Consider the following 23,549-nt stretch of genomic DNA (forward strand, 5'->3'; position numbering starts at 1 on the left):
ACGCTCCTGGTGAGGTCACCAGGAGCTAAATATGAGGACAGCTTGTTTCAGCACACATTTTCTGAAAGGTGGAGAAAGAGAGGGGGAGAGGGAATGGATTTTTCTGGTATTTGAGGGGATTGTGGACAGGCCAGGGGCACATATTTGTGTTAGAAAAGCCTGAAAAAGTGATTTTTGCATAATATGTCTCCTTTAAGTGAATTAAATCACATATAAATCTGTATGTGATTACGCTTTCTGCCACTTCCTGCCATTGGTTCACAAGTTTGTCTAGTTAGTTTTCACACCTCAAACAAACTGCACCAGGGTTCATTTGGAAGCGGACCGAGATCCCCTGTTTTCAAATGGATCAGAGTCCGCTTGTTGGGTCTGCACCAGAGTTCGTTTGAGCTTTCACACCACTTCAAACTAACCAGACTGTGCGGGAAAACGGACCAGAGTTCATTAAAAGTGGACCAAACAGCTCTGGTGTGAATGCAGCCTTAGAAGCACAATTTACATATGACCAGACTAAAGACTTACGATAGTATAAAGCACCCTTGTTATCATCGTAATGACAAGACTAAAGAAAGACTACCTTAAAACAGCTAAAGAAGAGTCTCAAGACCACCTTACACTTAAAGACTGAGACAACAGGAGTGAACTGAGACTTTAGCAAGACTCCCAGGATTTTACTCCAACTTTGGAATTTTGTTTGTGACTTTGAAATTAGAGAGAAACTTGTTAGGTGTAAGGCTGCCTTTAGTTCATGCAGTTCTGCTAAGACTAGAACAGTGTCTTTTAAAGGCTGATTCAATTTCTATTGGATAACTTTTACTGTGTCATTTTTCGATGGTATCTATACTGTAATCCTTTTGTCCGTTAAAACCAAAACAAAAAAAAACAAATAGTCAAATGATGCAGTAGGAGAGAGAATAGTATGGGCTTGTTGGTGGATAAAACTCATGCTGAGGCTGGTTGGGAAAAGTGCACAAACATCTTATCCTCCAGGTAAAGCTTTCAGTGTGGCTCTTTGCTCTTCTTTTAATAAAGAAGTGTGGCCCCGTTCTGATTAAAATGCCACTATACTATTGCTACATTAACTCTGAATGTTACGCAGGCAGCCAATGTATACTGGCATGCAGTACAACTAAACCCCGCCCATAACTACCATCTCATTCCCCTCAAATGACACTGCTCCAGCCTCAAGCACAATCATTTCAGACTGGAGCTCTGCAGGATGGATCTGCCTGATGACTGAAATGGAATCTGGACAATCTATCTGCTTTGACTGGTACAAACTGGTGATATTCTTTACTCCTAATGGGATGATTTAAAAGCCTGGATGCAGAACAAAGCAGCCTATCGGTTTCTGCTGCTTTTTCTCCGGGTTGAGCTCAGTGTCAGGGCCTGCTGTATGTGCAGAAAGATTGTGCAGATCTGGGTTTAAGAGTTTAAAATCAAGGTCAAACACAATCATTTATACAGACACACACACACACACACAGAGAAAGGCGTGTGAGAAAGCCTCACTGGCCTCTCTTTTAACACAGCAGGAGAATTCGATGTTCCTCTCTATTTCTGCTCCGCCTGTCTCTCCCTCTCTCATCACCCTGCAACACCACACACACAGACTTTTTTAGAGTCATGCAGTAGTCGGTTGCCTGTGCAGAGCGCTGCACAGCGTGAGTGGAGCCCCGCTGGTCGGGCCGCTGTTGATCAATCAACACCTTCTAATGGAGGGAGAGATGAAAGAAGGAGAGGAGGATGATGGGAAAGAGAGGAAGGAGAGGGATACAGAGACAGACGGACGGGGAGGGAGCTGACTGATATGGGAGTTAAGGACTGATAGCGATGAGCCCTGCTGAGTCTGATGAACTTTTAAATTGACTGTCTTCTGTTGGGAAAGTTACACAAACTTACGGAAATGAAGTCATGTCATAAAATAAGGCTTAACTGTCACTGCTGTGCTCTACTGCCATGTCTTTTTATGTGTATTTAAGAAGATCGAGTTTCCTGGTTAACTTAAATGAAAATGTTTTGCAAAATCTCCAAATCTGACGTCTGATTTAATGGGATCATTATCTCAGAAGTACAAGTAAAGTCATTATAAAAAGACATCTGCTCGGTTTTTCTTGATTAAAAAGCTACCTGTACCTCAAGTTCCATAAATACATCTCCCCAAGGCCATTTAAGGAAGCAAACTTGGTCTGATTGTTAGGTATGATCAAATCTGTTTAGAGGCATTGGGGGACTTTTGTGAGCCAATTTTGCATTCAGGCCAGCTACATGGGGACTCAAGAGACAATTTCTGAAAATGCTTCGTCCTCATGAAGTGCTACTGTGGCCAGGGCACAGCACAGCGTCTCTGTAATTCTATAAATAGAACAGTTTTTCTCAAGCAAATGCAAAATTCTTCCATACTTTGAGGTTTCCTCTCTGTCAGCATCACATGAGTCCCTGATTATTTTTCAGAAGGGCCATCTGTGTGTTTTCTCCTCAGTATCAGGGAACTCCAGTGCACAAGTATTATGCCTTAAAACTCGAGAAAGTAGTGATTCTTGTGATTCTGCTCTTGCAAGATGCAATCAGCAGACTCAATCCACACATTTGTCAGACCACTGACAATCAAACAGTGGTTTAGGGCATTTAACAAACCATTACAAGTTCTACTTTGGTCTCCTCATCATAATTTTCCAACAGTTCTGCTGCTTTCAGAAAGAGTCCCCACCAGTATTAATTTAATCGACTAAAGTGCAACTAAAAATGTTCATCGAAAACCTTTTATCCATTAGGATGACAGGATGGAAGCGAGGTAAAAACAGATCTTTGATGATAAAAACTCCTTAGACCAGTGTTACTCAACCCTGCTCAACCAAAGAGCCCAATTGTTGAAAAATACATTTGTAAGAGTCATAATGTAAGTGGTGAAAGGTGCCTGTTGAAATAAGTTAAAGGTGGCAAAATGGTCAAAAAGTGGCAAACCCTGAGAGAAAATTGACAAAAAAAGGGCAGAAAGTGGGAAAAGTTGGTGAAAAGTGACCAAAAAATGAGTTACAGGTGAAAAAAATGGTTAAAATGTGGCAAACACATGGCAGAAAATGAGTGAAAAGGGACTGAAATGGGCAAAAACCAGCAAAAAGGTGGGAAAATGGACAAAAAGTGGCAGTCAACTGCAAAAGGAAGCATAGGCAAGAAGTGGCAACGAAAGCAAAAAGAAGCAAAAAAAAATTGCGAAAACAGGATAAAAATGTCAAAAATGGGTGAAAAGCAACAAAAAATGTGGAAAAATTGTCAAAAAGTGGCAAACATTGAGAGAAAAGAGGCAAGAAAGGGAAGAAAAAGTGGCAAAAATGGTCAAGAAGTGACCAAAAATGAATTACAGTTGGCAAAAATGGTCTAGAAAGGGCCAAAACATGGCCAAAAAAATGGGCGAAAAATCAACAAAAAGGTGGGACAATGGGCAAGAAGTGGCATTTCATTGCAAACGGCAGCTTAAATGGGTGAGAAGTGGCAGAAAAGGCATAAAGGGGCAAAAAATTGAAAAAAGCAGGATAAAATTGTCAAGAATGGGCAAAAAATGACTAACACACATGGCAAAAATGGGCTAAAGGCAGTAAAAATGTTATAAAAGTTGCAAAAAAATTGCAAAGAAGGGCAATAGAAATATACAGACAAAAATAAAGGTTGACAATTTAAGCCTACTTTGTAAGAATGGGAAACAAACTGATTAATATTACTTACAATGGATAATTTCTGAGGCCAGCGTGTCCTTTTCAAGGTTTTTGGGGGAATAATATTTCAGAATAAGACATAAAAGAGCCACAAATTCTCACAAAAGAGCCACACTTGAGTGTCACTGCCTTAGAGACTACAGTCAAAATCCACAAAATTTCTCCACTTTGCATTTAATCACAAGCAGAGATAAGGTGCAAGAGCATTCAGGGTATACTATATGGACAAAAGTATTTGGCCACCTGACCATTACACCAAAAGGGACTGTAATAACATTGTATTCAAATCCATGCACTTTGGTATGGAGTTGTCCCTTTTTGCAGCTAGAACAGCCTCCACTCTTCTTGGAAGGCTTCCACAAGATTTTCGGTGTTAGCTGTGGGACTGAGTGCCCATTCATTTTGCACATCTATGAGGTCAGGCACTGATGTTGGACAAGAAGGCTGCAGGTTGCAGTTCATCCCAAAGGTGCTTGATAGGATCAAGGTCAGAAATCTGTGCGGGCCAGTCAAGTTCTTCCACACCAAACTCATCAAGCCATGTCTTTATTGTCCTTCTTTATGATCTGGGGCACAGCCATGCTGGAATAGAAAAGGGCCTTCTGCAAACTGTTGCCACACAATATACTACGTATATACACAATATAATTATCAGGGCTGTCCAAAGATTTCTGTAATCAATCACAATTAATCACATCCTTTTTATTCTAAACTCCATTAATTGCATTTTAAGGTCACATATTATGCAACCCCCCCTTCCCTTCTCCACCTTTCAGAAAATGTGTGCCGAAACAAGCCATTCTCAGATTTTTCCCTCATGATGTCATGTGGTCTGGTTGGCCCTCTCTGCCTAGAAGACAGTTCTGCCCTCCTCTCCTCCAGGAGAGCCACATCCATGAAGCCACATCCATTTCCTGTGAGGGGCGGAGTCAGGGGCAGAGTCAGAAAGCTTGTCAACATTTAAAGCCACAGACACAGAAACAGCTGAGCTGGGATGAAACAGAGGGGTTTTTAGACATGCAAAAATTCAATAGTGGAATGTTTTTTCAGCAACAAACTTCACAGGCATGTTTTGGGGACCTCTGAGACCAATATAAACGTGTCATAAAGGGGTTAAATATGTGACCTTTAATACTGTTTTTTGTCCGTTGAAATGTTCTACTGTATTTGACTAAGGTTAACTGACATCCTGTCTGGAGACACAGCTGCTTTTATATCCGTTCAGCATTCCCAGGGAAAAAGGAACTTGTTATGGATTGAATAGGAAATCAGGGAATGGTAATGGTAAAACAGGTAAACGCAAACTGGAATGAGACATTTAGGAACAGTGATGGACTTATTTGACATCACTGTGGCTGCAGAGAGATGCTGACGTGGCTTAACTAAAGTGTGTAGAAAGGGATGATAAATCATCAGTAATCACAATTAAAAATAAAAATAATGCATTTAAAAAATCCTGCTATTGTTGGGGTTTTTGCTTTACAATTACAGCTTGAAATTGTTAAAAAATGTTCTTGAGAATTGTGTTTCAACGAAAAAGCCTGAAGGAAATGTGCATAGTGCTATTTAAGTGGATTTTTTTTACGCAAACTTTGAAAGGTAAATTGGGTAAAAAAGCTTTTTGACGGTAGCACATTTGCAGCTCACTCTCCCATATTTATGGTGGGAAATTGATTCCATTTGCACTTAAAAATGTGCATTTTTGGAAAGATTTTTCTGATCTTTAACTGTCAGCTCTGCCTGTCTTGTATCACTTGTAAAAAGAAGTAGAAAAAAATGCATCAAGGAGTAAACACTTGGAATAATATGTATGAAATCACACATCAGAGAGATATGGATTGACACCCGGCTGGTTTTACAGCATAAACTTTGTGTTTGGGTGACTTTTGAAGCTACTTTAAGCTTGAATCTTTGCTTTACAAGTCTAAAAAGAGTTTTTCAGTGGATAAACCTCACAGATGGTTTCGATGTTTAATGCAAAATACTGACTTCAGTGCTTCAGTTCATCAACAAACACTTATTGCTTTAACTCAACAATTAGGGAACATTAATCTTCAAGTTGTTGCAAACGAGGCATCCAAGGGGTTGAGGCATATGTGATGAACATACTATAGATGTATAGATAGATAGATGGGCTGGTTTCCAAGATGGCAGCAGAGTCTGAATAATTCAGCTCTCTCTCTCTCTGCAGGAGGTTCCCCTTTGATGTCTCACTTTGAAGAACGAGTGCATCCCTCTCTCTTTTCCTCTCTTCGTCCTCTCATCACTCACATTAACCCTCCTCACATGACGCCGAAGCACACCTCCTCCCCCTCGTCTCACCTGTCATCCTTTTCTTTACATCTCTCTGCAGAAACATACCGTCCTTCATACCTTCTCTTTCTGCTGCTTTTTTAACCCATGTTTAGTCCGTCCAGTGTGAATGCATATGTACGCATCATCAGAGAAGCATATGTCTTTGTGTGTTACTCTCTTCATCCGCTTTAACATTATCTCGCACGTCAGATCAAAGAAACTCCTCTAAGCAAAGTATTCCCATTAACACAGGATTATTTGCATCATTATTAGATTGTAATTAAGCGCTGCTAAATATAGTAGTAGGGGTTGTACATATTAAAGGTAAGTAGAAGTGCACAGGCTCATAATTTATTCATGTAACTTCAGCATCGTACAGAAATTATATTACACTGTAAAGATCAGAGAGAAGAAAACACCCCAATAAAAGACATGAAAACTGTACACACAGACTTTCCAGCAATACAATCTTCTCTACTACTCTAGTCTTATGTAGTCCTACTGAAGGGATAGAATAGTGGGAAAATATTATTCTGTTCAAGTTGTAAATCTCTAGAAGTTTTGTTGAAATGGCTTACTTTTTGATTTGAAAACTACATTTTGTTTACTTCTTGTAGCGATCTTTTTTCTTTTTATTAAATATGTATTTTTGGGCTTTTTATGCCATTACTGACAGAGGAGGACAGTGGACAGAATTAGAAAAAGGGATGAGAGAGCTGGGGAGTGACGAATAGAAAAGTGCGATGGGCCGGCCACGAACGTGAGGCGAGCCTCAAACCCCCAGGCCACCTGTGCCCTGTAGCTTTTTTCTTTAAGGCTGAAGATTCTCAGCCTTGGGGTCAAGACCCCCTTGGGGGCCGCAAGACACTGAGAGAGGGTCACCAGATGCCTTAAAAAACGAACAATATTTTTTTTAATTAGACTGTTGACTTTTTACACCAATTTTACCAAATGTTTACCCCTTTTGTCACTTTTTAACAACAGATTTTGCCAGTTTTAGCACATTTTGCCACTTAAAACCCATTAATGTCAATCTTAAACCCTTTCCACCACTTTTTCCTGCCTATTTTTGCCACTTCTAATCCAATTCTTGCCCCTTTCTGCCTATTGTTGACCCATTATTGCCACTACTAACCACTTTTTACACCCCTTTTGTCCATTTTAACCGCAGTTGACCAATTTTTGCCAGATTATATCAACTTTTAATCCCAATCTACCATATTTTCACCAATTTATTACACTTTAAAGCCATATCAGTCATTTTTAATCCCCCTTTATCGCTGTTTGTGCCTGTTTTTGCCACTTTAACCCAATTTTGGTTATTTTTTGCCCCTTTAACCCCTTTATGTTCTTTAAAAATCCAATTTCACCACCTTTTCCACCATTATTTGCCATTATCAACCAATGTTAGCCATTTCTAACCTATTTTAATTATGTTTTTAACAGAAGTTATTTTCATTTAAGAAGGCTGTTTATAACACAGATGAATAAATAAAGATATTGATAAGAGTGGTTATTATTCAGGTCAAATATATAATATGTTTTTCACAGCTTAATTTCAAAATGGACCATGATTTTGCTGACCTCCATGGGACCCCAGTTTGGCTGGGGTCCCCTGTCTCTTACATCTTTATTTTGGGGGTTGCAGGCTGAAAAGGTTGAGAACCACTGCTTTAAGGAATGTCTTTTTCTTCTTGGATTCGCCAGATTCCTTGTCTGTCATCATGCAAATCTATCTTGCAAAGTTCCAATCTGAAATGACTGTCTGTGAACAGACCTGGCCAATCTGCATCATTTGAGGCAGTAGCTGTGGGCGGGGTTTAGCTCCACTGGAGGCCAATAGCAATGGCTGCTGCTGGTGTAGCTTTAAGCTCAGGTGTATAGTACTGTGTGGAAGTTTTAGGCATGTTTGGGACCAAAGTAAGGTGTCGATGTGGCGAGTACCTGAGGGCACCATCAGGTGGGAGGGAGAATTGGCACAACCCTTGTCATGCTCTGGATGTCTGGCATATTACCAGATGGATGGGAAAATAATCCAGGAGACTACAACCCACACTTTAAAGCACCGATTTACTTTTTCTCCATTTGACCTGCACCTGTGCATTGCTGTTGTAGCGTGAGGCATTGTTAGCATTTACTCTTTTGGGACATTTTTAGTGGGATGTGACAAGATCTTGTGAGATTGCAAAGTCACATTAAAGTTGATAGGAAAATTATCTCACAAGATCAATAGACTGAATAGATGCAGGGCAGTAGGTCGTGTGACAAAGCCAGATTTAATTGGAAATTACTGGTAGATGTCCCTGACACTCTTAAATCACTGGTGTGCCAGCTTGTGGAGAAATGGAGCACAGCTGCTATTATCTGTTATTTATGGCTATGACTCCAAGTGTAGTAAATTGTTTTTTTGAGATAGTAAAATGCATGGATATTTGATATGAAGTGCTGTTAAAACTAATAGTTTAGTAATGGCTAGAGAGGACAGACACCATGAGTGAGCAGGGACATTCAGTACTAGAGGAATGTTGTTTAAATCATTTAGAAATGGACCTGTATTGCTTTGCATTTTGACTTAATGGTTAAATGGAATACAGATTCTCCAGTCATGTGTTTTTATCAGAGTTTAAAAAAGAGTGAAATCCCGTCTTTTCTCATTAACCCAAATCTCGTCTCGACAAGTGATTTAAGTGCGTTGTCATACCCTAGACTGGACGCTTATTTTAGTGTCAATCAGTTCAAAACAAAGGAGCCTTACAGTAGAGCCTTACACATGAACTCATGATCACTTTATTAGGTACAGCTGATCATTAAGAAGTTAACTAGCCACATCTGAATCTAGGCATTCATTGGTGCCAGTCTGAGCAGTCTAAATGTGTAAATACTGAAACCATAATGAGATTTTATTGAAACTACACAAGCCATGCTCTGTTTCCATATTTACAAGAAATAGAATATGTTATACATGAAGTCAACTTCCAGGTGGATTTTTGTAGCTATTGAGCCGTGACAGCTTGGAGCAAACATTTCCTCACACATTGAACCGACTCTCGCCGACTGTGATGATTTAATGCAGCCCGAGTCATGAAATGCAAAGGCCATCTCACTAATTAAATAAAAGAGTCTTTGGGAGTAAATCAACAGCAGAGTTATTTTAACCTATCAAATCTCACAACGTGCTGACTCTAATATATAATCTGCTCTTTACACTCTCAATCAATGACCCACGATTCCAAATGGGAAAGCCCTCCAGAAAATCCTTTAGAGGGTTGTTACCTTTAGAATAAAATGGAAATGTAAGTTGAATTGGCCCGAGGCTTTTATTGATTGATTCTGTGCATTAAAACCTTTAAGCCCAGAGCAGAGGAGGAACTATACAGCTTTGCACCCTTAGGGACACACTTGTTAACCTAGTTAATTTTACATATTGTTTTCATTACGATACCAGGAGACCTCTGTGGTTTAAAGCTCACATTTTAAGTGAAACTGTTGGTTCAGATGTCACCAGAATGATTCATGCCTAGCTCAGAGATTGTAGTCTTTAAGGTGGTTAAAGAAGGAAATGGAAGTATTGATTTTTGATATCATAATTTTTACTTTTAATTTCAATTTTTCAAAATTAAAATTTTGTAAAATGTTTTATTTTGATGATTTTGAATTTTTATCAGAATTTGAATGTTATTATTTTTTAACATTTTGAATTTTCATTTTAATTATTTGGATTTTTAACACAACTTTTTATTTTTAATCCCATAGTTTTTGCTTTAGATCATTTTTTTAATATTACAATATCTACTTTTATGAAAATGGTAATTTTCTATGGGATAGTTTTGAATTCTTATCAATATTTTAATTTTCAATTTCATACTTTTGACTTTTCTCAACATTTAAATTTTTAATTTTAGTTATTTTGATTTTTTAAACCAGTCTTTTGATTTTTAATCCCATAATTTCTTCTCTTCATCAAAATTTGGATTTTATTCTGATCATTTTTATTTTTTTCAAATCAAAATTGTTATTTTTTTAATCAAAATTTTGGCTTTTTATCAAAAGTGTTACTTTTTAATAAGCTTGACTTTTTTCAGAATTTCATTTTTTGATCTGATCATTTTGACTTTGGATTTAAATTTTTTTTAAACAAAATTTTAATTTTCACTCTCTTAATTTTGTTTTTTTTTATCAAAAAATTTATTTGATTTTTTTTATCTCATAATTTTGTTTTTTTTTATCTCATTATTACCTCCCTCTATCTTTATTTCAACCTTTTTATTTTCTAATTATTCAATTAAATTTAAGTGAAAATTTATTACAGATTCAATGTCCAGATTAAAAAAACAAATGCCATGATTTTGACTGTCCATCTCATATCTTCAACTTTCTACCTCTACATGACTTATGTCATACCTTTGACTTTTCAACCATATTTTTGACTAAAGATTGTTTTGTATTAATTACCTAGTTTCATATTTTTAATTTTTTTTGGTGGCAGAATTGGGGTTTGATACCTTTAACATAAAAAGAGGAAACCACGCAGAATGATGGTACAATCCAAAAACTCAGGTTTTTTTTCAACTACATATAATTACTTTAAACAAAGTTTGTAAAATTCTTCACCTCTCAGGTGTTAAATAAATAAATTAAACATCTTAAAAGTGGACTCGGTCTTTGGCCTGCCTTAGTTGGAGGGGTAGACGCTCATGCATACTGTGAACCAAAGTACGGTACATTCTACTCATGACAGAAACTTATCGACAAAACAAGCACAGCGTGATGCACAGTCAGAATTTAGTTTTGATAATCTTGTACTCATGATCTTTAGAGGCGTACATCACTGTTTTAAAAACTGACACTAAGTCATCAGACAAGTAGAATATGGTTGGAAAATCATGCAGCATATTTAGGAAAGGTGTAAGATTGAAAAAACAAACATGCAAAAGTCAAAACAGACTGCAGTGTATGAAATGACATTCAAACATGATGCAAGAAGCAAAACAGTGTAAAAATCAAACAAGCTGCAAGCTACATAAAGAAAGACAGAAAAACATGTGCGGATGAAAAAATGCTGCAGACCCAGGTTTATGGTCAGCTACGGTTTCTATGGAATATGTATAAATATATTCATTCATTTTCCATTGATGTACCTTTAATTCACATTACAAAGGATGGAACAACACCACACATAAACACCATTCTACATCACACAGGCAGTATAGACCTCTGAGACTTCATGCTCAAAGACAGCGAGACTCCTGTTTCTGACATAAAGACAGCTTTAGTGTGCACACTCACAGCCATACTCCACATGTGAAATCTGCACCTGCGCATGCATGCACAAACACATGAAGTCTGTACTCACGATAAAAGAGAAGGGTGAATAAAGGAGAACAACAACATGAAAACAAAGTACAGATGCACAGAGAACGGCTTCAAGTCCTTTCTATTGTAGTCATCAGGGATTGATGGAATTATGGTCAAATTAAATGAATAAAACTTAAACTAAATCACCATCTTTTAATCACGTATTACAGTACAACTGGCTAGAGTGGATGAATTCATGTCTCTGTAAACATTTAACAGATGATCACTGAACTACGTCTTTATTTTAAATTTATTTTTAGACTCTTGTTTTAAAACATCACTTCAGTTTCTTAAATGGTTTCAGTGTGGAATTATTTTTGTGTTTTTGCTTCGTCTTCGTGCTCTTATAACAAGTTTGTCTGTTTTGTCCTTCCTCCATCAGGAATTCTCTACAAGGGCAATGGAGAGAACATTTTTGTCTCCCAGCAGCCTCCAGTCATCAGCAGCATCATGGGTAAGCACCAGTTAAAAGCTGTGGTCTTTTCTGAGCGTTATGAACCTTGAATTTTGTGCTAGTTGTGTTCGGATCATGTCACTGAGTTTTTGGTACAACGATGTAGAGATAACAGAATGTAACTGAAAAAAAAAGTAAACAAAAGTACCAGAAAGGCTGAGAAATATGAGAAGGGTTACTGTGGTCAGCTTTTTTAAAATCTCTCCACTGAGCCCTGAACCATGCATCTGACTTTTCTTGTTTAAGGAAAAACATAACCTCACAAACCCAGTGTAAGATGGAGAGCTCTGGGATTTCCAGCTAAGGAGAATAAGCCTGCAGGCTAATAATGTTGAGAGTGCAATCAAATGCTGATTGATGCACGGAGCAATCTCTAAAAATTGCAATGCCTGGGTCTGTATTAACTTTGTAATTGCATTTATATGTGAGTGGTTTAAAAATATCAGACCTAAATTTGTTTAGTTTTGGCATTTCCAAAACATGTGTCCTAAAATAGCACAGGCCTGATGGCATCGGATGCAAGTTGGGTCTGAACCAGGAAATATCTGGGCCAGTTTATCTTAACAATCATGAAGGCGGATGAGGATCTTAAACCCCAATAATCCATGCCTTATACAAATTGATGTGTGGTGATAAGTTATGCGATTAGACTTACTTTAAATAACCTAAATAAATAGATAAATAAATCAGCATGAATCTCTTCTGTACAAACCTCTGGGAGATGTTTGTGAAAAATGTGGAAATTAAACTTCATTTTTCATCTAGTTAGTTCTTTTTTTTTTTTTATTCAATCTGTCCAAAAGGTAACACTACAAAATACCACTTTCTGTGTATTTTTCACTATTTTAGCATGTTGTGTCTTTTCTTGTCTCAATAAACTTGTTTCAAATTCTGATTAGACTCATCAAAAGCCAAATTCCCTCATGAAAACCTGTCAGTGTGGCTCTTAACTCTTGTTTTGATAAAGAAATGTGTTCTAATTCTAATAAAACTGGCTAAATGGCTAATTCAAAAACACCATTAATGTCACGAAAAGCTTGCAGTGCTGTTATCTGACCTTTATTTAATAAAGAAGTGTGGTTCAGTTCTGCCAGCTACATCCAAGCTAATTGCTGCAATGGTGGCAGCCGTTACCAACAGCTTACAGCACAACTTAACTCCACCAGTAGCTACCGTCTCATTCCCCTTGAATGATGGTGATTGGCCAGAGAGAAAGGAGAAAGTCTGTGCTAGATGCTGCTCTATGGCTCTTTGTGCCCTTATTGCACACTGAAGTGTGTTGGCCTCACCTTACCTGTAGGGCATGAGAAGCGAAACATGTCCAGGCTGCAGCTGTATTCTCCTGCGTGCAAAAAGAGCTGCGCTAAATGGATTCAAACCCAACAGAGTTTACTGATATGTGGCTTTTTTTGGTGCAAACATTAATCCACCATGTGGCTCGGAGTCTTCTGAAATTTAGAAACAGAAAATCTACCCATCTCGGCGCTTGGCTGGTGTTCAGACCCTGAATTGAGTGATCGCTTGTGATGATGAGTTTCTTCAGCTACACACACAGAGCCAGTTCAAAGAAATATAAAATACATGGGAGGTAGTCAAATGTTAAACAGAAAGAAATGCAATTCACATGCATGCACTGAACCGAGGATGCTGTACCGAATGGTTCAGTTTTGTACTGAGAATTTTTGCATTCCAAACTGCCGGGGACTTCAGTTCACATAGCATGCTGGGATACCTAGCCTTTCACTTAAAGCTAAGAGACCATAGGCTCTAACAGTGCAGACATAAAATGTGCAAGGCTACCATTGGATTACTCAGCTCAGATATTCATGCAAAATGTAAACAGGGTCTGTGAGTGATTGGTTGTAAATGTGCAGAAACCAGTAGCTGCAGTGTGTAAAAATGGATTTTAACCTCCTCTTCTCCTTCCAGGAAATGGTCGCCGTCGCAGTATCTCCTGCCCTTCCTGTAATGGTCAGGCAGAGGGCAACAAGCTGCTGGCCCCCCTGGCTCTGGCGTGTGGAGCAGACGGCAGCATCTTTGTCGGAGACTTCAACTACATCCGGAGGATCTTCCCCTCTGGGAACGTTACCAGTGTCATGGAGCTGAGGTAAGACAGGAGGGGGGAGGAGGGGGTGCCTGCTGCTGCTGCTGTGGATCAGGGATTAGATCCTAATCCAGAGAGTACAGCTCCTCATGTCACATAGATAAAGGTCTCACTCTATGAACTCAGGATCTATTTTACAGCAGAGCCTCGACAGACTGACAGTCAGACACGTTTTCAACCCTCAGACATTTGTGAGGATAAACCGGAGAGTTCTTGGGTTTGGATTCACAGATTTCATCTCTCTGTGACTCCGTTTTTCTGGGCATCTCTCCTTCCTGCTCTCGACTCTTGGAGGACTTCGAAGCCATGCTTGAAAACATAAAGAAAAGAGATGGAATAGATGCATGGCCAGACCGAACACTTTGACAAAAATTAACATTCGAGTGCCGCCTCTGAAGCCAAAAGTGCTAAAAGATAGAGGAGCTCTCTGAATTTAGAAAGGAAAATTTGGATTAGCGCTCAAACTTTAGAAACAAGCTGCTGGCAGACTCCTGAGTGCTCATTTGTCAAAAACTCCTCCAAGTCAAAGAGTCGTCTGAATTATTCCTCCCTCTGACTCGATTTGAATTCTGCATTTTGACTACAGCATCCTACTCTTCTCCATTTAGTGCTGTTTTTTTCTTCTTTTTTGGGAGATCTTTGAAATTTTAGCAACTAATCTGTCTACTAACTGTTTTTATTCTCTCCTTTCTTTCCTTTGCTTGCTCTCTAAAGAAACAAAGATTTCAGACATAGGTAAGACTGACTAACCCTTTTCAATCTTTGTCTTTCCTCTCATTTAAATGTACACTTTTTTCCATAAGGACCTTTCATCCATCCTTCCTTCTCCATGAAAACAATCACTGTTACTCATTCGGAAGCTTTCATAACGCAGTTTTTGTTTAAATCCCTATGCAAGACACCAGGTTGCACCAAATGTTGTTGCTGCATTTACTGAAACTGAGACATTTTACCATTTCATGAAAAAATACTAGCTCATTTTCTATTTGATGGCGGCAACAAATTCCAAAAAGTTAGGGACAGACCAACAAACATCTGGAAAAGTGAATTGATCTGACGAAAATAAGCTGCATCTAATAAGGTTAATTGCCAACAGGTCAGTAACATGACTGGGTATAAAAGGAGCATCTTAGAGAGGTAGAATCTTTCAGGAGCAAAGATGGGCAGAGGGTCACCAATCTGTCAAACAGCTGTGTGTTGTACTTCATGTGTATTTGCAACAACTTTGTATGTCCCACCTGCTACACTCCATGAAATCATCAACAGATTCAGAGACCCCAGAGACATTTCTGTGTGTAAGGGACAAGGCCAAAGGTCAATATTTGGCGCTTCAGGCCTTCAGATGGCACTGCATTAAAAACAGGTATACCGGAAATCACTGCATGGGCCCAGGAACACTTCCAGAAATCATTGTCCGTCAGTACAGTTGGCCATGCCATCCACAAATGACAGTTAAAGCTGGACCATACAAAGCAGAAGCCACATGGGGCCCGTCTGCTAAAGCTCATTCAAAATGGACTAAGGCAAAATGGAAAACTGTTCTGTGGTCAGAAGAATCAAAATTTGAAATTCTTTTTGGAAACCATGGGCCCTGTGTCCTGAAGACTAAAGATGGCTGCAAATGCTCCCATCCAGACAATGTCTCTTTAAGGGAAGTCCTTGCATTTTTCAGCAAGACAAAGCTAAACCATACCCTGACATGCCAGATGAATTTTTTTCACACATCCATCTGGTAAACTTTCCATAGACAGCGTTTGGGAAAGGGTAGAGCTTGTGGAAAAAATGCTGGGGGGGTGATTGGATGAACGTTGTGTCTGTCACAACTTTACGGGCCAATCAGAGCAACAAAACATGGGATGTAGCCGCTACCGAGGTGTAAACTCCATAGAGAACTGCACAACGTGAACCATGGTGACTATAGCCTTTTTGGAAAAAAAACAACTCACTGCTGTTCTTTTTTCTTCTTTTAACAAAGAAATGTTGTCAAGTTCTGATAAAACTGGCACTTTAGCAGCATCCACACTAATCTCTTCTGCCATAATTGCACCGGCCTCTTGTTGCCGCTTGCTTTCGTCATGTCTCTGCTGCGCCTTAAAGTACTGCCCCTCAATGTTGATTGGTCCTGTCACTTTCTAAACGTGCCCAAACTGTTCAGACAGGAGCTTTGCAGGACGGATTCACCAGTGAGAAACACGGAAATGAGCGAATCCATCTGCATTGCAAAGTTAGCTAAACCACATTCCACAACATAAAAGGGAAATCCAGCAAAAAAGAACGAGGACTGTTGAACAGCTAAAATCCTACATCAGACAAGAATGGGACAACATTCCTCATCAAAACACCAGCAACTGGTCTCCTTAATTCCCAGACATTTACAGACTGTTGTTAAAAGAAGAGGGGGTGCTACACAATGCTAAACATGGCCCAGTCCCTACTTTTTTTGAGATGTGTTGCTGCCATTGCAATCAAAATGAGGTAATGCTTGTCCTGAAATGGTAAAATGTCTCAGTTTCAACATTTGGTATGTTTTATTGTGAATAAAATATTTGTTTTACATGAGTAGGTAGCTGGTTAGCTTGGCTCTTACATTAATAATGTTGTTATCTGGATTTTTGTGAAATGTCAATGGGGATTTCACTGGTGAATTTTACTTCCAAAACCAGAGCCGCCAAAAAGTGGGCATGCACTGTTGAGCTGTAGGGCTCATAGTTTGGCCTACAATCATCTCATGTGTGGCCAGCGTTGGAGAAAATTGTTTCCTTGGAAGTCACTTCCTCAGCAGTCGAAGCACAAGGCTGCAGAGAGACTGAGCTCCATCAAGCTGTTAGTACAATAATTTAGCACATATGATGTGTTCCAGTGATGCTATAAAGCTGCAGGAAGCATCATTCAGGGAAAATGAATGCTTCAGACAACCAGATTTAAACCAGACTGGCAGACTTCACAGCAGTGAGTGAATTAGCTGTTAGGATGAAGCTGCTTAATTAAAACATGGAATTATCCATTTAGTCATCCATTCATAAAGCTCTCTGCAGGCAGAACCAGGCTAAAGAAGCTGACGTTTTTTCCCCTACTGTCCAAATCAAAGTCCCTCATTTAGCTTTCCTTTTGTCTCGCTTGCTCTCGTTTTCTTCCTCGCTCTAATCACAACGAGGGTTCACACGAAATCGAGCCGTCTCCTCTGGTGTCAGCTCGGATGAAGAGCACAGTCATCATTTCATAGCAGCAGCCCCCAAGCAAGGAGAGACACATAGGGAAGGGGGCAGGGTGTTGGCCGTGGTCGTTCTTTTTCACTGTTTTCAAGACCCCCCCAAACCCTCTCACTGTCTCTGACCTTTAAAAATGGAGTCAAGGGGATTCTAAATTGTGAGGGTATAAGCAACCAAACCTGTAACTAAGTGTGGACTGGGACAGTCATTGACTCCATCCCAGACCAGTCTCTCCACTTCAGATGTAATAAAGCATGCTTATCTAATAAAGACAACAATAAATGTTACAACATCATGGTTTTACTACAACCCTGATTCCAAAAAAGTTGGGGCACTGTGTAAAATATGAATGAGAATAGAATGCAATGATTTGCAAATCTCATAAACCCATCTTTTATCAATAATAGAACATGAATGTTGAAGAAATGTTGAAACTGAGACATTTTACTATTTCATGAAAAATACTAGCTCATTGGAAATTCGATGGCAGCAACACATCTCAAAAAAGTAGGGACAGGGCCATGTGGGCCATGTGTGTAGTATCCCCTATTTTTTAACAACAGTCTGTAAAGGCCTGGGAGGTGAGGAGACCAGTTCCTGGAATTTTGGGAGAGGACTGTTTTCCCATTCTTGTCTGATGTAGGACTCTAGCTGATCATCAGTCTTCTCTGTTAATTTAAAGGTCTGGACTGCAGTCAGACCAGCAGTGGTGTGCACGGGGAGGGGGGCGGGACAGGGCAGGCAGTGGCCCCCCCCTCGTGGCCCAATTCTTGAAAAACGCCAAAGTACCCTCTTTGGAGCCAAAATGTGTGGTAAAGTGCCCTCTTGTGTGGCAAAATGCACTCTAAAGTGCCTCTTGGGAGCCAAAACACATGCTAAAGTGCTCTCTTTGGAGCCAAAACATGCTAAAAGTGCCCTCTTGGGAGCCAAAACATGTGCTAAAGTGCCCTCCTGGTTGGCAAAACACACTAAACTGCCCCCTTGGCTGGTTAAAACATGATAAACTGCCCACTTAGGTGGCAAAAAGGCGTGTTTAAGTACCCTCCTCACTGGCAAAACACTCTAAACTGCCCTCTTGGGTGAAGAAAACACACTAAACTTCAGAAGACCATTAGGACCAAAAAACACTATGAAATATTAATGTTGCAATGACTTTTATGTTAGGCCCTTTTTTGATATATATTGAGCCAGAACTATATCTCACGGAACCAGTTTGGATTATCTGGTGCTAATATGGTGTTAAAATGCACTAGAATACAGGAAATGGCATCTACTTAATTAAAAATGTTCTGGAGGAAGACCCCCACACCCTCTTCGGTGGCGAGAACGCGCTTTATGTGCCCTTTTTTTTTTTCTTTTCGCCCCTGCCCTTGAAAAAGTCTGTGCATGCCACTGCAGACCAGTAAAGCACCACTTTTCAGCATTGATAGTTCCTTTCCAGGTGTGTAAGTTGCCTATGTCATAGGCACTAGTGCAACCCCATACAATCAGAGATGCAGACTTTAGAACTGAGCCAGGATAACAAGCTGAAGGCTCCCTCTCCTCTTTAGTCTGCAGGAAATTTGGTCCATGGTTTCCAAAAATATATTCACATTTTGATTCCTCTGACCACAGAACAGTTTTCCATTTTGCCTCAGTCCATTTATGATGAGCTTTGGCCCCGAGAAGATGGTGCTGGTTCTGGTTTGTGTCCACACGTGGCTTCTCCTTTGCATGATACAGCTTTCTGGATGAACTGCCAAATTTGTTGACATTCTGCAATGATTTCTGGAAGTTTTCCTGATGGTTGTATTTTTTTAGATGCAAATGCAAATGATTTTGTAAGTGTAATCACCCACTCTACTTGTAGAGAGTCAAAATATCTGTCAAAATTATTGCATTTAATTGCAAATGCAATTGACTGATTATTTCATCATGCAAGTTTGCATGATGTAATAATTCATCAGCATCATTCTATCTTAAACCAAATTGATTATTTTATCATTACTACCATACCTCATTATAGTAACTCACAGTTCTAAAACGTACCAGCAGATAGCATGTTTAGTCTTTTCCCTTGATCCTAGTAAGGTTATAAAGCCTCTCTGTTTCATTTATCAGCTTTAGGCAACAGAATATAGTGCATCATCGTTAACTTATGCTATTTTTGACTAGTGTAAACACACTGCCTTCAGTGTTATAGCATTGCTCTGTTGCACTCATTAATTTTAGCCTTCCACGGTGCTCATTGTAAAGACTACACATCATTTTCTCACACTGTTGTTAGCCAGGCTACTTAGCTAGCAATGGTTTGTATGTGTCGACCAACCTGGTCCCTTACTGGTGAAGGTGTTTATCTTAAAGGTCACATATGTTACCGCTTTAAGATAAGTTTATATTGGTCTCAGAGGTCCCCAAAACATGCCTGGGAAGTTTGTTGCTGAAAAAACACTCCAGTATTGGATTTTTGCATGTCTACAAACCCCTCTGTTGGGAAGGCCAACTGAACCTAGGGGCGGGGCTAACACCCCATAAGACATCATGAGGGGAAAATCTGAGAACGGCTTGTTTCATGACACATTTTCTGAAAGGTGGAGAAAGAGAGGGGGGAGGGAATGGATTTTTCTCATTCTTGGGGGGATTTTAGACAGGACAGGGGCACATGGTTTTGTTAGAAAAGCCTGAAAAAGTGTATTTTGCATAATACGTGACCTTCAAGGCATTTTGTGACTCTGTGGCCATGGCCTTTCTCTTTCCTTTACTCTCTCTTTCTTCCCACCTTTCCCTTTCCTTTCTTGTGACTATCCATTTACCCAGTGATAATGTTGTCAGTATCAGTTTAGAGGCAGCAGATATAAAGTTGTGCCACGAGGGGCGATGCTTCGATTCCACTTTTTGCTTACAGCAGCCATGACGTAGGCGACTCAAAGAGCACAATAAACCAGCTGTGAGAGTCATAGTTGCATGTAATTGTGCATGCATTCAGATGGCTCTAACTGCGCGCAGCTGAAATGACCCTAATGGCTCTGGTAAATGTCCACATGCTCCAAAATCTGCTTTTCATGCGGCAAGGATTCAGAAGGTTTTAATGACACACCTGTAAACGCATAAAAAAGAATAAAATACTCACACCCGAGTGAAAAAAGTAATAGGAGTACAACAACTGTATAGGGGAAAAACTATGGACAAATTAGAAAAAAAAATATTCTGTGTTTAAACAACAACAACAGAGTTTTGATGAGGACTGTTAAATACAGATCAGAATCAATCATGTTGGCCCAAATTAACCCCAAGTCACCTCACATAAATATCTCTCTGCTGACTCTAAAAGAAGAAAAACACCCCTTCTAATCATTGAATCGAGTGCAGAATCCATTTTGAGCATCCTCAGAGGTGACAGGAGTAAGATAATCCTGCTCCTCTTCGATCAGAAAGACTCTAAATAAATCAATACCCTCCACAAATCACTGCAAGTCAATGAACAACCTGATGACAAATGTTTAGGAGCACTGTCCACCACGCTCCAGGAAAGATTTACACACACTGTCATTTCCTCTAGACTCTTTCACACATGCAATGTACAGCTAAAAATCTCCCTACGATATATGGGAAGCCTCTCCAAGGTGACTCCATAATCCCTAATTTTAATTAGCTAGCTGTCCACTTAGGGTTGGGGCTTGTATTTATTTTTTGGAGTGACACTCAAAATCCTGAGCTGTGATTTTGAAACCATGACAGATAAGGACAATAAGAATATTTTTCCACACCTAATGTAGAGTAAAGTCAAAGTTTACATACATAGTTATTAGTCTGCACATTATTTCACTTAAAGGTCACATTTTAACCTTTAAGACAAGTTTATATTGTTCTCAGAGGTCCCAAAAACATGCCTGTGAAGTTTGTTGCTAAAAAAACTCTCCAGATTTGAATTTTTGCCTGTCTAAAAACCCTTCTGTTCCAGCCCTGCTCAGAACGAGCTGTTTCTGTGTCTGTCTTTAAATGTTACTGAGCTGTCTGACTCCGCCCCTGATTCTGCCCCTCTCAGGAAATAAATGTGGCTCTCCTGATCCTCCTCTTAGCTGCCAGCTGAGAGGAGGATCATGAGAGGAAGGTTGAACTCGGAGGGCCAACCGAATCTGGGGCGGAGCTATCTCGCCACATGACATCATGAGGGGAAAATCTGAGAACAGCTTGTTTCATGACACATTTTCTGAAAGGTGGAGAAAGAGTGCGGGGGAGGGGATGGATTTTTCTGATTCTTGGAGGCCAACAGGCCAGTGGCACATATTTTTTGCTAGAACTGCCCGAAAAAGTGTATTTGGCATAATATGTGACCCTTAAAAAGTAAACACAATGCATTCACATTCTAAACTCAGGTCTATAACGAGAAGTCAATGACAAAAAGAAACGTACATTGTAATTAATTAACATCTTCTTGTGTCCTGTTATGAAACAACCCCAAACAGTTGATTATAGCCTAATAGGCAATCAGGATTTAGGATTTCAGGGTGGCCAATTAGATACAAGGGTGGTTCAGACCGTTGCACACCAACCCAGCTACAACCCTTGAGAAGCCAAAAAAATAGAAGCTTATATCAACCGGACAATCTGATTGGATTGACCCATTCTGAGTGTCGTACACCTTTATTTTAAGGGTCATTTACCATCAATGTATTGTGATGCTTATACTGAAGGTGGGGTTGCTTTTGTGTCTCTTGCAGTTGTGGAGATTTATTTAGCATGCATCCACCATCATACCGACTGATCCAGCTCTACTCTTATTTTCTAATTCCTCTTTCCTTCCGCGTCGTTGTTTCCTTCTCTTTCTCCACACATGGCAGCACCACACCTGCACCTTCACTGCCATCAGCAAACTAACAGTGATTGGATCCAGTTTCTTGACTCTTGTAGTTTCAATTAAAACTCTGCTTTTTTAATTAACACCCATTTTTTCCTCTCAGTAGCCTTACCTCACTTCCCTCTTGTTTGCTTCTTCGCAGCATTTTCCCTCCTTTTCATGGTTTAATCATCCTCTTCTCATCCTTTACCTTTCCTCTCTCTGTTTACAGTCCTACTCCTCTTCATCTTCGCTTCCTTTCACTTATTCTTCACTTACTTTCCTCACTCTGGACCCTTTTTGTATTCACTCATCGCCTCCTCCGTCGTCTTCTTTCTCTCTTCTTTTGTCTTTCTTTTGTCTTTCTCTGCCGCCCTTGTTTCCTCCCACTCCCTGTTCAGTCACATCTATTAATGCGTCCTGGCATGTTTGGATGATCAAGTGCCATCCATGTCAAGTTCATCCTCAGGCTCTGTGTGAGTGTCTGCATTAAGCTGCACTCACACAACACAGTGAGGCATGTCTAAAATAGACTGTGGCATCAAAAACATCCTTTTCTTTGCTCTCATGGGGCTGTTTAAGTGAACCTCATTAGATGTTTAAAACTGGAGAATGAGAGGTATAAACACAGAGGCTGAATCGTCAGGATGTCACTGTGTTTAATTAACAAAATGAGTCTCACCGACAGGTGGAAATCAGACACATGGTTTTCACACTTTATTCCAATAGAACTGAGACTTTTAATTAGGTGTTTCCTCCATACAAAGGAGTGAATTTGCATTTTTGTTTCACACTCAGAGTAGTTTGTGAGGTTTCTGCTTCCTACTCTTTATCAGCACAACTTGAGAATACTAAATACAGGTGGGTTTCAGCAGTGGCATGTACTTCTGCGTACCACTTTGGGAAGTTAAACTTTACATTATTAGTTTTTCAAATTCTATGTTTCTTTTTTAGCTGGGCACATATTCCACATACTCCGTCTGTGCAGTGATCTGCTCACGAAGCGTACAGACTCTCCTTTTCTTGTCCATTTTTGCAGTTCCACTGCACAGGCTCTGGTCTTTCTCCGGTGTGTCCCAGAGGCACCACTCTGCCCAGCTCCAATCTACTCAAGATACACACCAGGTCTATCTCTGGGCGTGTATCTTGCCACAACGCATCAGTCTATGTGGAGCAGTTTGGCCAGGAGGAAAAACATGTAAAGCATGCAGTCATCTGCAAAATACAGCAAAATGCACAGACTCCTGAGCGTAACTCATCACTCCATCAACATTCCGTCTCATCCTGGGGTACAATCAACAGGTCACTGGGAGGTCAGGGGGTCACAGAGCTATTCCAGCACCACTGATGAAAGGTGGAAAACCACAGAATTTTACATGAAAACCACACATGCTTTGTAGAGAACCTTAAACTTTTAACTTTGTGATGAATTAGCCCATGATATAAACAGAAAAAAGTCACAAAATAAGGTTTAATCCAGGAACACTCATCATACATTTAACCCTTTAATTGCAAAATGGTTCTACAGTTTTACTTGGTGGAGAAAGCTCTGCTCAAGAGATGCTCCCTGGATTAGTCAAGCAGCATGCCTTGACTTTCGAGG

General features: G+C 39.8%; 1 protein-coding gene across 2 annotated transcripts in view; it reads left to right on the plus strand.

The window, feature by feature from the left end:
• The window catches only part of tenm3 (teneurin transmembrane protein 3), a 366,938-nt gene that overhangs the window by 283,621 nt on the left and 59,768 nt on the right, over positions 1 to 23,549 (plus strand). The window contains exons 23-25 of one of the 2 annotated variants that reach the window (XM_041784623.1): positions 11,746 to 11,817; positions 13,747 to 13,924; positions 14,636 to 14,656. In XM_041784623.1, coding sequence (XP_041640557.1) covers positions 11,746 to 11,817; positions 13,747 to 13,924; positions 14,636 to 14,656 — 271 coding nt within the window. The remainder of the gene's footprint in view (positions 1 to 11,745; positions 11,818 to 13,746; positions 13,925 to 14,635; positions 14,657 to 23,549) is intronic. The other variant, XM_041784625.1, reaches the window with a different exon arrangement.

The sequence above is a fragment of the Cheilinus undulatus genome, linkage group 4, assembly GCF_018320785.1.
Source record: "Cheilinus undulatus linkage group 4, ASM1832078v1, whole genome shotgun sequence".
Lineage (NCBI taxonomy): Eukaryota > Metazoa > Chordata > Actinopteri > Labriformes > Labridae > Cheilinus > Cheilinus undulatus.